Here is a 17669-nt window from a genome sequence, read left to right as displayed (position 1 = left end):
CCCTGAAGATAGTCCTGCATTAACTGTGCCCAAAGACTAATCCTGCATTAACTGTACCCTGAAGATAGTTCTGCATGCTAGTACCAAAGGCTTTTAGGACTGAAACTACTGCGCCCAATGAGGAAATAAAAGAAACCTACAATCACCTACCAATACCACACCCTTTATGCCCCACTAATGCTGCAGAGGCCTACTGCCCGAATTGTGCCACGGGCCTTGTACCCAACATAGGTGACAGTGGATCAGAGTATGGGAACCCCATCCTTACCATACTTACCTGCTCTGCACAGGAAATCGAGCTTTTCCCTGTTTCTGTCTTCTCCAATTCCTCCAGAATAATTATTTATTTTGCTTTTTCCTCCCCCCTTATGGGTGCATTTCCCTCACCCCAGTCAATCCTTTCATTTTAATTCTTCAAAGTTGTGATATATGTAATTATAACAGGAAGGGCATTGTTTATGTTAGATTGACATTCCAATGGAATATGGTGGGTTACCTTTATTTGTAACCATTATGATGTTACTACACCGTTAATGTCCTTTCTATCTATTGTATTGTGACTCTCTGCTTACATTTTGTTTTTTTGGATGATAATCTTACTGAATTTTTGTTGAAAAAACAGATGTTCAATAAAACTCCCAAAACCAATAGAACATTTCTATAACATTGCGTATTGTTTCTTGAGGCGCAGGGAGACCAGAAGGAGAAAAGGTGTGTATAATTTATAAATAAATCTGAGAGTCCTGCAAGTATACTGTAGTTTCATACCAATTGTTTTGGTGGAATCACCCCCAGATTTGTTCCCTTTGAAGTTGATAGCATATTGTTGTAGTTTCCCCAGGATTCAAAGAATTTATTAGTCGTTTTTTCTCTCTGAAGGGACGCTTCCAAACAGTCCAGCTACATAATAAAAAACATTTTCTCCTCAAAAAGTTCAAGTGTGAGGGAAAACTCTGGTGCCATCTGTAGAGGATGCATTTTCTGGCTGCTGCCGAATTTGCCATTTGTATTTTTTTACTACTTTTAGAAGCTCTCACATTTTGTGGCAAGATACCCAATTCGGGTGTAAATGGCAGATAATTAACTCCGCCATAGCGAATCTGCACATGTGGATCCAAAAGCCCTTTACAATGGGACAGAAGCAGTGAATAAATCATCCTGAAACTGTCTTCAGGGCAATTAGAGCTATCAGAGAGGTCTATAATATATTTGATGAGATTAAAGATTACCTCTGTGAAAAATCTCCAATATGCCATAAAGGCCATGAGACGGTATCAAAAGCCTTGTGGGCATCAAGGCATAGCAGGATATTGGAAAAATTGGGAGCCCCAGAAACACAGTTGTGGTACAGATGCCTCTGACTGAATGACGACCATGTACAAAGTCTAGTTGGTGATCAGTTAATAGTGAGAGTAAATATTTTAAAGTTATGTTTTGCCATGATTCTCAAAAGCATCTTAAAGTCTAAGTTATAATGTGATAAGGTGGTAAGAGGACATTAGCATCGGGTCTTTACCCAGTTTGGGATCAGGGCCATATATGCTTGATTAAAATTAGAATATTTGGATTGTGTCCTAGGAATAATGCTGCATAATTCCAGTGATTCCTGGTAGTTTCATATTTTACTCATTTAAAATATTCAACTGAGTAATCATCAGGACCGGGACATTTGTGAACCTTCAGTTCTGATATAGTGTCAGTAAATTCCTGGGTGGTGATATCGCTGTCAAAAAAATCTTTCATAAATCACTATGTATCCACTAGCTCGAAGGAAGGAGCCTACAGAGCCTCATTGTAATCGTCTTTCATGGTCAAAAATCCAACTGACCTTAAGTTTTGCTTCCCACTTAGTTCCATTCATTTATGTTATACCCATAACCATTTCACTGCACAATGACATTGCTGAAGTGCCAGCTCAACCTGTTTAATAAATATTAGACAATTCCTAGTTTAGCATTCTCACAAGAGGACTGGGTAGTGATATCATCTTGAGAATACTTTATTCTGCATTCTTCACTAAAGTTGGCTTGTGTTCTGTTTCATGGCTGCGATGTAGACCCAGTCCAGCCCTACCTGCAGTTGTGGAATGTTATAACTTTTACTATTACAGTTTTTCCTTGAGAAATATGTGAGATATACATTACTTACAAACATTATATCTTATCCATATTAAGCTGGCACCAAGTGGCACTCAACCTTTCTTAATTAAGGTGAAATATAGTGTTGAAGATCAAAATGCGCTATTAATGGACGCTAAATGGAATCGAGAGAGTAAATTAGATTGGCTGTGATGCCCTTCTCAGGACGTCTTGTTTATGCCTGAGTAAAAACAACCACCCAGTGTGCACTAAGAAGCTTTCCTGCTGTTACCTATTTGAAGGGTATGATTATTATCGGTGAGGAAATGTTGGGCCCCTGCAGAGACTTTGTATTAAAGTCATTGTGAGTCCTATAAAATATTTTTAAGATTTTGTTTTATTTCCAATGTTAATCCAACTTTTTAAATACTTTCTTCAGGAACATTTGTATAACTGAGACATTCATGTATATAAAAGCATAATATTAATCTGCATAATTAAAATGTTTGTCTCTATTTCCAATAAACTCTACTGAAAAAGTTTTAATCTATATATAAGTAGGAATAAAAAAAAAACCCCACTGGTCCAGTTTTAAGTTCCAGGGCTACAGCTAAGGGGCCACCATATTACAAAGTTCAAGTACACGTATTTAAGCGCAGGGTATGTCCAAGGGGGAATATGGTCTTTACTTGTTACTAATTAAAATGTAGACAGCTAGAAAGAAAGTAACCACTGCAATACTAAACTGATAATCCATTGTAAACTGGATCTAATGGAGTTACTTTTATATTCATTATTTAGAAAATATATTAGTGCTGACAGTAGGGGAGACCCGCAAATGTTGCCTTTGACATGTCAATGTCACTACAGGTTAAAAAAAAGTGCAATAAGTTAAATAAACTGGAAAAATGAAAAAAAAATATATACCATCACTCCTAAGTCTTGTATCTGTAGTCAGCTTTATATAAAGCACACATATCAGATATCTATATTCTATGGAAAGCTACTCAATTCATGTTGGGGTAACTTTATGCATTTGAACTAATTGTGTAAATGTGACTATGGGAAGAATCATGTAAATTGTTATATTGCTGTTTTCCATTGATAATTCAAAAGCCCTGTTTGTCTTATGTAAAAATCCTAAAGTAGACTAAGGAATAAAAACGTAATTTCTAGTGAACCTAATCAAGCAAACATGAAACATGCATTATCAATCTAGGTATAAAACACCTGTGAATATCTAGAGGTTAATGAGATTAATAATATATAAATAATATTATACCCAATCTTTGTGTTTGCACTTGGCACTTTTTTATGAAGTGGTCAATGCCACAAAATTTTTGGGTATGTCAGCAGCAAAACTGAGCAATGCAGGAATGCACCAAGCCATTGATGGACCTATTAGCATTGGTTATGTTATGTAACATTCCACATGCCAGCTTTACATTGCAAGTGAATTAGCATAACTGTGTGAGTTACATTACACATGGAAAATATTCTCATTTAAATGTGCAAAATAATTCATGTCACATTTCCAGCTATACAAAACCTGTATTTTTTTGTAATCCCTTAAGGGAAATTTCTAGTAGTAGAGTCCTCGGAGCACTGATTTGGTACTTTTCATTTTTAATTAGCTTTCGAAACTGGTAGAGTCTCTCCTCCATCAGTAGAGAGTGATTGTAATGCACAGCTGCCTTAATTAAGTTGTCATATCATATTTGTGGAAATGTCTGCTTAGCACTTAATACTGTCTACACTTTTTTGAAGAGTGGCAATTGTGCTTAAGTGAGGATTAAAATATGTTTATGCCAAGCATGTTATTTAAGGCACTGTGCTCTCCTCTTCAACTGGGGTGATAATATTATTACGATATTTTGCTATTTTTAATAACTTACAAGACACATTCGATAATTGTTATTCATCGTGTTCTTAAAATGTTGTTATACATGTTCTCCTAAGAGAGAAAAACAATAAAATAAATAAAATAACACATTCATTGCCTTAATATTAATGGGTATCTCATTATTAATTGATCTGCATTGCACTTGCTTTCAAACTTATCTCAATCTGTTCTAGGAGTACGACCTGTGGGTGACTGGACCCAAAGCCCACCACCTCCTTGGGGTCTCTTGTGAAGACCTGTCATGCATTAGACTCCATACCACTGTAATAATTGCTAGCAGCATGGTGGTTCCCTCCAGGGGTGGATCCAGAAGTTAATTGTACCGGGGGCGATTTAGGGGGGGGGTGATTTAGCCCCGCCCCCTTTTTGACACCTAAGGCTGCTGACGGCTGCACACTATGTGCAGATCCGTTCAGCAGAGAGAGTTAGGGAGAGAGTCCTGCCCGGCTGCTCTGATTGTGTCAATCAGAGCAGTTGGGCAGGACTCTCTCCCTAACTCTCTCTGCTGAACGGATCTGCACATAGTGTGCAGCCGCCGGCAGCAACCCCCTGCTAGGGGGGGCGATCGCCCCGATCGCCCCCCCCTGGATCCGCCACTGGTTCCCTCATACCTCCCACAGTATATATAGTAGTAGGGGCAGATTGCTCCTTTAGCTTGTAATTATTTTTTAATATCAATACTACCCAAACTAAAAATCTAGTGAGCGTAGCAAACATTATTTCCTCCTATGGAAAAAGCATTCAAATTCTTCTTGCCTGTAATAAGTAGAAGATAATATTGTTGCCTAACAGCAAATCAAGATTTTCTGTATATATTTCTAGATGTGTAACTTTCACACTACAAACATACTTATTCGTGGAGTGGTACAGTCTGTGACCTGCACTGCATAATCCAAATCATTATGAATTCTAGTTCTTGTATTGTATTCTTGCCCAGACTTGCCATCAGACTTCGCATTTAGCCTGCTGGAGGTGGGCAATGTGTAAACTAAATGCAAAAATAAAATATTCAGAACCACTAGAAATTCTACACGATGCTTAGTGCAGTACAGCTTCAGTATGAATGTTATGCATCTGTCATCTGGGCTAGAAGAATTTATTTTTTTATATGTATGTCCATTCTTTTCTGATCTCTCAGAGGATGGTAGACCCTCTGTAGTATGTATGTATGTATGTAATACTGAGATAAATAATAAAACAAAAATTACTTACATGATTGTGATTAACCATTTCATGACCAAGGCCATAAAGATTTATCAGTCCCTTAGGCCATTTTTCTTGCATCGCCCCTATCTTCAAACCACTACTCATTGCCACAGAGTTCTTGGCTCATCTCCATCACACTGTATGTATGTCTGGCCCTTAGGAATTCGTGACATCTTAGAAATAAACAATGATAATGATGATCCCACAGACTATCTGAAAGAATCTAATAAATATTTAAATTCTTATTTATTGTTTATATGCTGATATTAGCATACAAAGCGAAAAATGTGATGAGAGAATCAATGTTACAGATGCTTTTCCCACGCTGATGGCTGGAAAATGTTACAAAGTACACTCAGGGTATTAAATGGTTGTCAACAGAGCTGTTTGGTCGTCTGTCTCAGTTTGTCCAGTCAGTTGCATTGACAACCTTTCAATGTCCTGGGTTTACTTCCAAACTTCTTCCAAGTGTCAGCCTAAGAGAAATGTTTGTTACAGCACCAGAAGCTGGGAGTGTCCCCCGATTGGGCTATTAGACCCCCAGGGGTTCTACTAGTTAAGAGGAGCAGGATTATTATAAAAAAAAATACAGTACATAGACAGAGATCTGCTTTGTGTAAAGATGTCTGTGCAATGTGATTCACTGGCACAGAAAAGTTTGTCAATGTGTCTCATGTAAGTTTATTGCATGGATAAAAACTTGATATTTGCTTTATGTTTTACTTGTGTTTTGTACACAAGCCTCTATGATGTACATAGAACCCCGGAGCTCTGCTTTTGAAGCTTATTCTCGTTACCATGACAATGCCTCTTCTGGGCACAACCCCCATGGGAAGGTCACATTAAACAACCAAGAGGAGTCTTATTGGGGGTAAAAGTGGAAATGCACTGCTCTTTCCTCTATATATGCTCTGATACATAGAACCTACAGGGACTGATGCATATGATTTAATCACACCTTAAAATACAAACTGCATAGGAAATAGAAAAAAAAACTTTTTGGAAATGCAATTTAAAGGTAATCTCTTTTAGCATACGGAATGATTACAGAAATCATCAATCCCTATGTCAATTTCTATTTGCACACTGTTAAAGAAGCTATTAACCAGCCAAAATGATATTTAACTTTCATATCATTTCACTCATCTCTTGTTATATTCAGAGGTAAAAAGTCAAGTGAATAAAGAACAGGAGGGAAGTGAAGCCTGGACATAGGTAGTGGATTGCGTATTACTTGGGTGGTGCAAATTGTTTTATTGCCACAATATTTTATTTATGTAACACACATTTTCCTTATTTTAAATATAATATTAATATGTTCAATTTACATAATGCTGTTTTCCCCTCAGATTAAAATCATCATTATATTATGATTTGTCACACAACGCAATTTGTTTTTATTGTTTTTTTCTTTACTAGTATTAGCTATTTTTCCTTTATATATTCCCATTTGTTATTCATCAAGTTATTACATGAACAGTTAGCGACTGATGTAAGTTTTCTCCCTAAAGGATTTATATTGAATATATGGAGGTTTCTTGTAATATATTCTACATTTTTACATATTTGCCATTAATGAGTGCAGAGGGAATTGTAAATCACTCAGGTATAAAGCTGAGTTGATGGGTTTGCCAGTTGTACGCTGCTCTAGTACAGCAGCCTTAAACAGTGATAGCTCAATCATGCATTATTTACTTGCTATATGTTCTTCAGGGGAAATATCACTGTTGTACATTTTTGTTTTCACTTTTTTTCTGACTATGTATAGTACTCAATAATATTGTTGCTCTTGTGCTGCTTTCTTGTTAGTGAAGTCCTCACCCATAGAAACATTTTGAAGGCAGTAAGAAGACTGGAAACAGACTAAACACTATTATGAATCATACTCACTGCATCTGTTGTGACTTAAATAGACACCACAGTATTTTCATAGCCTCTATAAACCCAAGACAAAAGCAGATTTGTTATGATTAATCTGTGTTAAGCAGGTAAAACACATGCCCTAATCACCTCTCACATGACTCATTTGAAATGTTTTCCAAGATGGAGTAAAGAACTGCCAGGGAGAGCAAATCTCTTAGATGTGAGACAGGAAGTAGCTGAATAAGAGTTGTCAGTGGATTGATGATCTGTAGTTTAATACATACTTGCCAACTCTCCCGGAATGTCCGGGAGACTCCCGCATTTTGCGAGAGTCTCCCGGACTCCCGGGAGAAAGTGGCAATATCCCGGATCTGCCCACTTCACTAGGAAGTGCCCCACTTCCCAGTGAAGTGGGCAGAATTAGCTCCCCGTTTGCGTCATTACGTCACGGGGGTGTCCAAAATGATGCGCATTTTGGAGCCCCGCCCCCATCATGCCCACCTCTCCCGGAAACCAACTTTGTCAAGTTGGTAAGTATGGTTTAATAGCAGTATATAAAAATCTGAGAAATATCACAAATACAGTAGTTCATTAAGCACAATCTGCTATGGATTTTGATTGGAAATGTACACCACTCTAATTTTTATTTTGTTACATGTCAAGCATTTTTGATCTGCCATGTGTATTTGAAGTTGTTTCAAATGTTTGTACTGTACATAGAACATACTTGCCAACTCTCCGGGAGTGTCCGGGAAACTCGGGTAGGTCTCCCTCTCTCCCGAGAGAGAAGGGCAAATATCCCGCATATGGCATCTGAGCTCCTCAAAATGTTGGCCCGCCCCCGCAACAAAACCGACATTTTGTTGCGGGGGCGGAGCCAAAATTACGCAAATTGCCGCGTCTCGCCCCTCCCACCACGCCCCCCTGCCTGTGTTCTCCCGGAATTAACTTACCAAAGGTTGGTAAGTATGACATGCAAATACATAGTTACATGTATATTGGATGAAAAAAATAATTTCAATAATAAAGTTTTTGAAAATGGAATTGGACTGCAAACAAATGCGGTTTGATAAAGGTTTTTTATTTCTTATAAAGGTCTGAGTGTTATAGAGGTACTTGGGTCCACATATAAACAAACAAAGGCAACTTGACCAAAACCATCCAATGATAAACAACAATGGAGATGAAATGCCTCTCATTCCCCAAGTCTATTATTGGATGGTGTCAGTGTAAAGGTCAAAGGTTAAGATACAGAGCAAAGGAAATGCACACATGGCAGAAATAATGAATGCTGACTAAAACCCATATAGTCACCATTACTCTAAAGTCCCCAAAATGAAAAGATAATCTAATCCATTGTGTTACCTAAACTCATTTGAGAAGCGAAAAGTAAGTGTAGTCAGGATACAGCATGAAATATCTCCAAAGAAATATTCATGAAACGTCTGGATATGCCTCACTGTTTGCCTATATCATTTTAATGCTTGGAAAAAAATAAATGTTTAATTCATTTGGGCCGCTGTGATATTAAATGAGTTTTCATTTTTGGTTGTAGAATATCTGGATCTTTTTTCCTCACTATATACCAGGCTAAGATATGGTTCTATATTTTGATTGATGGTCAGGGAAATGCTTGTCAAATTTATGTGCAAGTATTATCCATTATCCTACTACAAATCCACTGAGACTACATTCACCAATGTTCCATTAAACATTCACCAATGTTCCACTAAACATTCACCAATATTCCATTAAACATTCACCAATGTTCCACTAAACATTCACAATGATTTGTTCAGAGCCCTTTGCCATCCATTCCTATGTGTCCCTGTATACTGTTCAAAGATCTTATCTATTGAACTTCCTGTCCATACACAAAAGACACATGAGAGCATATAGTGAAATTTAAGGAGTAGAGGGGGAAGCAGAAGTTCCAATGGAACAATATAACAATTATAGAAGATCAAGTAAAGTTATGTCTGGAAAAGCAGAGATGAGTCAGGGAATCAGGGAATATGGTGGCTGCAATCGGTTCTGGAAACAGATGCATGCTGAAGTATAGAAGTAAAGCAAATTAAAGTGTCATTCGTCAAAATACAACAAAAGCAGTACACTTTGGGGCATATACAATTAGGTTTCTGGTCCGGGGTAACACACGTTACCGTGAAAAGTGCGCAGTATTGACGGTAATACGGTACCGCAATAACTTGGGTTTTCCTACGCAACCCTATGAGGTGCGCACGAAAATCCACGTTATTGCGGCACTGTGGATTGACTGCGCGGCCCATTCCGGCACGTTACCGCGCACCGGAATCCTAATTGAAAATGCCCCTTTGAGTCATCGGTCTTCAAGAAGATTCAGGAGCTGACTAACCAGACCTGTGTAAAACCACCATCATCCTCTATTTATATAGCGCCACTAATTCCGCAACACTTTATTTGTATAGCACTTCACAGAGATTTGTTTTCACATTAATCCCTATCCCAGTGACGTTTCAGTCTAAATTCTCTATTACAAAAAAGCACACACACACACACACACACACACACACACACACACACACACACACACAAACACTAGTAAGTTTTTGGCAATTAGGAGTAAACACAGGGAAAGTATGCAACTTCTGCATAAATGGTGTCCTGGTCAGGAATGGAACCCATAGCCCCAGTGCTGTGAGGGAACAATGCTAACCACTGTGCCATTGTGCTACAACAAAAATTGTCAATATATCGTAGTAGTCCTTTGACTATCCTAGATTTTGCTAATAGACGTCTGTATTGTGGAATATTTCATTTCACTGAATTCTTATTGAAAACAGTGTTGGATCTAGAAGAAAAGGCATAATTATCATAGTTGCAGGGGAAGCAGCTGCTGTAAGGCCCACAGTTGAAGGGGTGCCATGTTCCCTGGCAAAGCATTACCTGTATATAGGGCCCTTACAAAATTTTGCTATTGGTTCACAGATGTCTACTTATGCCTCGGTCTAGAAGTTTTGCATCCAAAAGATTCAAAAGGGTGTCCCAGTTTTCTGTTTAAAGTAATAGGGAACCCTATGATTGATATCATTGACAAACTGCCTTCATTGAAGGGGGTGCAGTGGCTTCAGGGCCAGAGTGTCCACCATTACCTGCATCCTCAGTCATCTATGAGCCTATATGATGTAGCCCAAAATGAACCTTCAATACATATGTGCAGGCCCCAGTACTTGCTCAGAAGAGCAGAGCAGGGGCCCCACAGGAGTACGGACTGTATGTCGTCCCCCCCCCACACACACACACATACACACACAAACACACACAAATTTTGTTATGAGGCCCGGCAATGTAATGTTCTGCCCCTGTTTGATATGCTACTTTCTACTATATGTAAACTCTCTAAGCTTGGATTAACATGAGAAGTCCACGTGCTGGAAGTCTACTTCTTGTAATTCACATTAACCCCATGCTAGTATGCTGGGGTGTTCATTCAATGTGAAATGATAAAGTTAATGAATTCAATCCTTCACTGATTTTTTTTCTGTCTTCTGTAGTAAATGAAAATGCACAAGTGTCAGGTAATGTTGGATCTGTGCACTGCATGCAGTGTTACTGATATGGTTGCATGGCAACCAGCAGAGGCTTCTCTGGAATGACCAGGGGGTCCAGATGGATTAACCCTTTCTTCTTATGGATTCTACAATTATGATCAAGAAACACCAGCTATGTTTGTTAGTAGTATGGCACAGTACTGCAATGATTAGCAATGTATGTAATGTATTACTAATGTACAATTACATGTAAAGCTCCAGTAATAAATACAATATCAGTTTATTGTCATGGTGAGATTATTATACAATTACTGCTAAGATTTGGACTGATTCTAAGAGAGTATAAACCTTTTTAGCAGCAGGTGAAAGTTATTTATACAATACAATAAAAGTCTAATGTGACGAATGCTGAAAGAGTATTTTCTATTGTCTGTATAAAAATTGCATTTTTTTCCCTATGAATGAAAAGTGCATATAATTAGTTTGTGGTACAACATATGTAATTATATATTATGGGCATGTGTGCTTATAAAGGGGTAAACTAAGGCAGCAGTCTCAAACTGTAGGTTTTTGATTAAGGAAAATGTTGACAATTGTTTTTGAAAAATTATCCATTTTCTGTCTGCAAATGTCCATATATATATATATATATATATATATATGTATATTGATACATTTAAATAATGATCCACATTGTATCGACGTGGAAGTCGCTCTAATTTATGCTCTCATTTATGGCTCCGCAAGGAACAAGTCATGGTTTTTTGTCCCATTGGATTATTGAAGAAAGAACAGGGTCCCCATGGATTTAAGTGAATAATAAATTGGTTAAAGAGGGATTTGGGGAATTTTTTCATGGTTTGCTGTTTTTAACAGTCTCTATCTGTGTGACTCTATGAGGCCCAGAGGGCCCTGGGTGCCAGGGACTACTGGTGCTTGTAGTTCTATAAGTGCCAACATACTATAGCAGCCATGGCTATGCTGGCATTTATAGTTCTACATACTCAGTTTATGATGTCAGGGTTTACTGGGAACAGTAGTACTAATTACTAATTAACAAGACACGGGCCCGCACTGCAGACTACTGATTTTTTTTGGGGCTTACTTTTTTGTTTTTATCTTTTTACGCCTGCTGGTCCAGGCGTAAAAGGGCAGTATGTGGGCAGAGGGGGACATGCGTATATAAAGCATGTGGGCAGAGGGGGACATGTGTGTATAAAGCATGTGGGCAGAGGGGGATGTGTGTGTAAAGCATGTGGGCAGAGGGGGACATGTGTGTAGAAAGCATGTGCGCAGAGGGGGAAATGTGTGTATAAAGCATGTGGGCAGAGGGGGACGTATGTGTAAAGCATGTGGCCAGAGGGGACATGTGTGTATAAAGCATGTGCGCAGAGGCTGACATGTGTGTGTAAAGCATGTGGACAGAAGGGGACGTGTGTGTAAAGCATGTGGGCAGAGGGGGACGTGTGTGTAAAGCATGTGGGCAGAGGGGGACATGTGTATATAAAGCATGTGCACAGAGGGGGACATGTGTGTGTATAAAGCATGTGGGCAGAGGGGGATGTGTGTGTAAAGCATGTGGACAGAAGGGGACGTGTGTGTAAAGCATGTGGGCAAAGAGGGACATGTGTGTATAAAGCATGTGGGCAAAGGGGGACATGTGTGTGTGTAAAGCATATGGGCAGAGGGGGACATGTGTGTGTAAAGCATGTGGGCAGAGGGGGACATGTGTGTGTAAAGCATGTGGACAGAAGGGGACGTGTGTGTAAAGCATGTGGGCAAATGGGGAATATGTGATTAAAGCTGCTTGGCATTTCTGTAATAACAGTGGTACAGGTCTCCTCCCTTAGACTACAGGAGCCCTGTAGCACCAAATTACTGTATCCTCTAATGAGGATATATTAAATTATATACATATAATGATGCACAGCCACAACCCCAATGGTATGGCCACACCTTCTGTGATGGCATGTCGGCGCAGCCATAGGGTTGCTGTACCAGGGCCCAAAATTATACTTTGAGGCCCGATATGCTGTTCGGTTTCCTCTTGTTGGGGTAAGTAGTGTCGGCTTTTACAGGTTCGTAAAAGTGACTACCACTGCTTTATTCACAGTTACTATAGTAACATCTTAAAAAATAGAATTAGTATTCTAAACTTGGCTGAATAAATACAAGTTCCGAGGTGAAGTCTCCTACCCTCAGTAATATACACATAATAAGAAAATAAATTAATAAACAGAGTATATTAATCTTTATATGTTAAAAAGTTGGATCCAAGCAGAATGTGCCTGGAGCCTCCATACAACCACATGAAGGTACTAGGCAGAAGTGGACACTGCATCTATTCAGCTTTCCCAACTGTGAATCTTCAACAATACTAGAATCATTGATTCCCATTTTATACATTGCCGTTCTGAAGTATCCCCATGCCTCACTGTATTTGTAAACACATTTTGCTGAATTAATCATTTACAAATAAAACTGAGACCACAGTGTTCAGTTTATTCTGCTGTGTGGTGGGGCTGGGGAAGGACTGGGAACAATTTAAGACAAAGAAAATTCCACCTGCAAAATGTACAAAATTTTATGTTCAAAACAAGTGAAATATTTTGTGGAACAGTTGTAAAATATTTTACTAATCTCCTCTCTCAGCCCTACAATAGTCAAGATAGAGAGATGAGTCCTGTGCTTGGTGCTACGATGTGTCACCACAGTGGTGTCAGCGAGTACACCCAGTACCTCTGCTGTTACAGGTAGGACAATGGAGCGGGTTGCAATAGTGTCTATTGAAATCCCTGTTGCTATGCCAATGCTGTATGTTCCCTTCCATATTATTTTTGGCACAACTATAGGAGAGACAGGGTGGCTCAGTGCTCTACGCTCAACTGTGGAAGCTTTGGGAGTAATCAGCATTAATATGAGATCAAGCTTATGTGCTACTGGTGTCACTAACCTCTGCTCTATTATCTGATGCATCGCTGGCATCCATCCTGGAATTTAAGTGATTTGTGCTAACTTAGCATGTGAAGCTACTGCTAATGTGTAGAGCTAATGGGTTGAAAGGCAAGCATTAGTTTATTTAGCAAAGTTAACATTTGTTTTGCCCCAATTAACCATCTCAAAGACTGAAATATGAAGAAGCATGAATGGGCATATTTGTGTCGTGTTACAAACATCTTACTTGCTTTCAATGGACCATTGTGACTTGTGAATTCAACAGTGGCTATGAGAAAGATTTTCTGACCCTAGGGGGTATATTTACTAAACTGCGGGTTTGAAAAAGTGGAGATGTTGCCTATAGCAACTAGTTAGATTCTAGCTGTCATTTTGTAGAAGGGACTAAATAAATGAAAGCTAGAATCTGATTGGTTGCTATAGGCAACATATCCACTTTTTCAAACCCGCAGTTTAGTAAATATACCCCTAGGACTGTCAAAGATTACAAAAGGAAAAGCATGCCTGTGTCTATATTTAATTAGCAAAATTAATTACAGCCAATGTCCAATTTTTGATCAAATCATTTACTTTAAGTTTTGTCCCAAACACTCACACCACTGAGGTTGGAGATAAAATGTCAAATTTTTCAAATTTTTTCTTTATTTACATTATTTCAGGTCGTGCTTGGAAACAATCAGTGCAGAGTACACACACTGCCTGCCTTTTTGACAAAAGTGGAGATGCAGGTTAATTAAGGATAATTATGAGAATCTGGCAGATATTTTATTTATCAATTTCTGAAACTAATGTACTAGCAAACAGCATTTTTACTGATAAATCATTCATTTTACATTTTAAGTTACAAAACAATGCAATATGATAGTATTTACTTATGGCACATCAAGATACTCTTTGTCAATTAAAACAGCAGTCACATGACACAAGTAGATGGGGGTTTTTTAACAGAAATCACTGTGGCAGGCTATAAGAAGAAGTTTGGTAATTACCATTTTCCTTGGTTTGTTTCTGCAGGTTCCTGTTAATGATTTATAATACTGCATATTTTCCACCATCTCTTGTGACCACTATGGTAACCACAGTCACATAGCACATAATGCAGTGAGCAGCAATGCTTTGGAATGCACTGTCTACACTGTAATATCCTTCACACCACCTGTGCCTTAACATTTCATGTTGGAAGTCTGAGTCTGTGTATGTGACTGGCAGGCATACTTGTCTGTCCTCCAGTGAGATTTTGAAAAGAAGATGATGATTAGAAGGGGGACAGATAAGAAAAATTACTGCATGCTTAACTTGGTACCTTAAAACTGACTATTTAAAGAAAGAAAGACAAATTATGTGGGATTGCTGCTTTAAAGGTTAATGAGTGGTAAAAATGTATACAAAATAAAGTTAAATGAATTAAAAAAAAATATTCCTAAACAGCTGTAGATATTATTATGGCCCAGAACATAGATCAAACCTCCAATAAGCTACACATATTGTACAATACACAAATAAAATTATTATATTAAAAAAAAAGTTGTTCCCAGCAAAACCAACACAACACAATTACACCAAAAATGCCATGGCCTCCTAAGGTGCAATTTTTACACAAACTCCTTCCAACGAGGGGGATAAGACAACTTGCAGGTGTCCTTCACTGTAGCCAAGGGGACCAGATAGTTCTCTTTTCTTCCAATGAAGTACTAATCTCTTAAAATAGACCAGATTCAATCTAGGCAAGTTAGAAATAAAGATGTGCAAAATGCAGAACAAGAGCTAACTCATTTCTAAAGAAGTGACTGGCCAGTAGGACCTAAGCCTAAAAGCTACACTTATTCATGGAGCTGAACTTTCTGGAAGAGACACCCGCCTTGCAATCCATATGGATTAGACCATTGGGCAAAGCAGAAATGTAAAATTGTTGCACATCCTATTAAGTCCTGTCAATTGATAGTTATCCAGTTTAGATTTCAAATGGGTATACGGTGGCAACCCTACAGTACATTTCTAGGCTATATTCATTATTTATTGTCTTGCATAGATAAAGATCTTGAATGTGTTAAATGCATGTATCCAGTGCCATTTTGCTGAAACTTCTACACAGCCAGCCCATACAACACATTGTAGTGCAAAGAGTTCATGTTGTGTGTTAAAGGTGTATGTGTTGCCCACTATGGGATGGTAAATATAATACTATATAGGGATGGATACAGACTTTGCTCAAATCCACATGTGAAATCTGAAAAACGCATTCCCATTTATTTCCTTATTGCTAGCAGGTAAAGCTCTGGGAACTCACTAGTCAGCCTTCGTTATGTGACTGCCAGGACTAAAGATCTGTATCTACACATGGAAATGCACAAGAACGCTTTGGCTTATTAAAAATATTTCTCTGTTTGTATTCATTACTCTGTTCCATAAATATTGTCTATTATCTCTTGTAGGTGTTCTCCTTGTTTTGGCACAAGCAGAGAAAAAAACATTTGCATTTAAGGAACTGATTCCAACCTCACCATCTTACCACTTTCTGGAGGAAACAAACACGAATGCAGCAATGGTAATGCCAAGCGTTAGCATTGGTCTTGTTCGGAAGTCTGCGAAGTCTGGCACTAGGCTGTCTGTAAAAGCTGCAGATGCGGTGCCTCGCTTTCACAGCGAAGGTGTTGATTACAATGACAGGCTTATGGCAATGTCACTTCTCAATATTCAGGATGTTACAAATTCAGGAAATGCACACATTAAAAGCAAAGCATTTGCAAACATGACAGATGTGGTCACTGGGTCTACAGAAACGTACCTCAAACCAGAGCTCCATCCAAGCTTTCCAATGAGGACTACATCCACCACTGACCATAGTAGCACTATTCTTGCGTTTCTTAAAGACACTTTGCAGAGCCTTTCCCCAGAGGAACAGACAGAAGTTTCACCTACCTTTACCAATGGTGTGTCAAAGAACACTGAATCAGTGTCAGTGCCTTTTAAGCCCTATCATTCTAAATTATGGGATGTATTAAATCGAAATGGCTCCTTGTTCTCTATAAGACGAGGTAAAAATGGAACTTCCTCAACAATTACAACAATGACAACATCACCCACATTTCTGCAGACTTCCATTGATTCTAAGAGCACTACATTCGTTTGGGGAACTACCAAGGACTCTGTTGTCAAGCCCCATACTATGTCAAACAGCGCTACCACATTAGACTTGATTTTGTCAACAGATGTCACCACCAGAAGTTCCATAACCATGTCCACAGCTGGCTCCACAGCAACTGGAAATTTTCTTAACAGGCTGGTGCCTGCTGGAACTTGGAAACCTGGGGTTCCTGGTAATATATCCCATGTAACAGAGGAGGGTAGCCAACCCCAACACAGAGAGACTATTTGTCTCAGCAAAATGGATATTGTTTGGATATTCTTGGCAATTAGCGTACCAATATCATCATGTTGTAAGTATATTTCTTTTGTTTTTTATTTTTGTTGTGAACGTCTTTTTAATTCGTATATATGATAACTGTTGACATAAATGCACTGTGGAGGTTAATTCCTAATATACATGCACAAGTTCAGTAGCCCAGAGCAACCAATCAGGCATTTGCTTTCATTAATAGAACTTGCACTATACCACTCACAGCTATATGTTGATTGGTTGCTATGTGCTACTTTGCTCACGGACTTTTGCACACAGAGAGTAAAAAACCTACTCAGTGTCATGTGACTGACTATATACATTCAGTCACAACCACGTCTCTATTATTCCCAACAACAATACATTCTGTTGAGTCCTTTGCTCAATTGGAAAGTACATCAATGATTTGTTAACAATGTGTTCATCTCGCAGTGCTTTTTTTTACACAATGGTGCCAGCACCTATTATATTGCTCTTCAGACCATGATGTGCCCGAATTCCACTGTAGACATATGTTTTAATGCATTAAACAGGATTCTATATCATCAAAAGTTTGATGTATTTTTTTTAAGTATTCAACAGAGGTCCAGTGAAATGGGGTCCTGCTGTATGTGTAAAAGCACATCATACACACCATCAAAAACATAGGGATTTTTGATCCCCTTTTTATGTGCTAAGCAGGACTTCATTGATTGGATAGAATGGAGTCCTGGAGGTGCCACCTTCCAGCACTATTC

General features: G+C 38.6%; 1 protein-coding gene across 1 annotated transcript in view; it reads left to right on the top strand.

Moving 5' to 3' along the window:
* TMEM108 (transmembrane protein 108) overlaps positions 1 to 17669 on the top strand; it is a 202971-nt gene that overhangs the window by 164582 nt on the left and 20720 nt on the right. Inside the window, exon 4 of the mRNA XM_075212451.1 lies at positions 15968 to 16972. Coding sequence (XP_075068552.1) covers positions 15968 to 16972 — 1005 coding nt within the window. The remainder of the gene's footprint in view (positions 1 to 15967; positions 16973 to 17669) is intronic.

The sequence above is a fragment of the Mixophyes fleayi genome, chromosome 5 (assembly GCF_038048845.1).
Source record: "Mixophyes fleayi isolate aMixFle1 chromosome 5, aMixFle1.hap1, whole genome shotgun sequence".
NCBI classification, from domain to species: Eukaryota; Metazoa; Chordata; class Amphibia; order Anura; family Limnodynastidae; genus Mixophyes; species Mixophyes fleayi.
The sequence above is the reverse complement of the archived record's forward strand: the minus strand, read 5'-3'. Positions and strand labels throughout refer to the sequence as shown.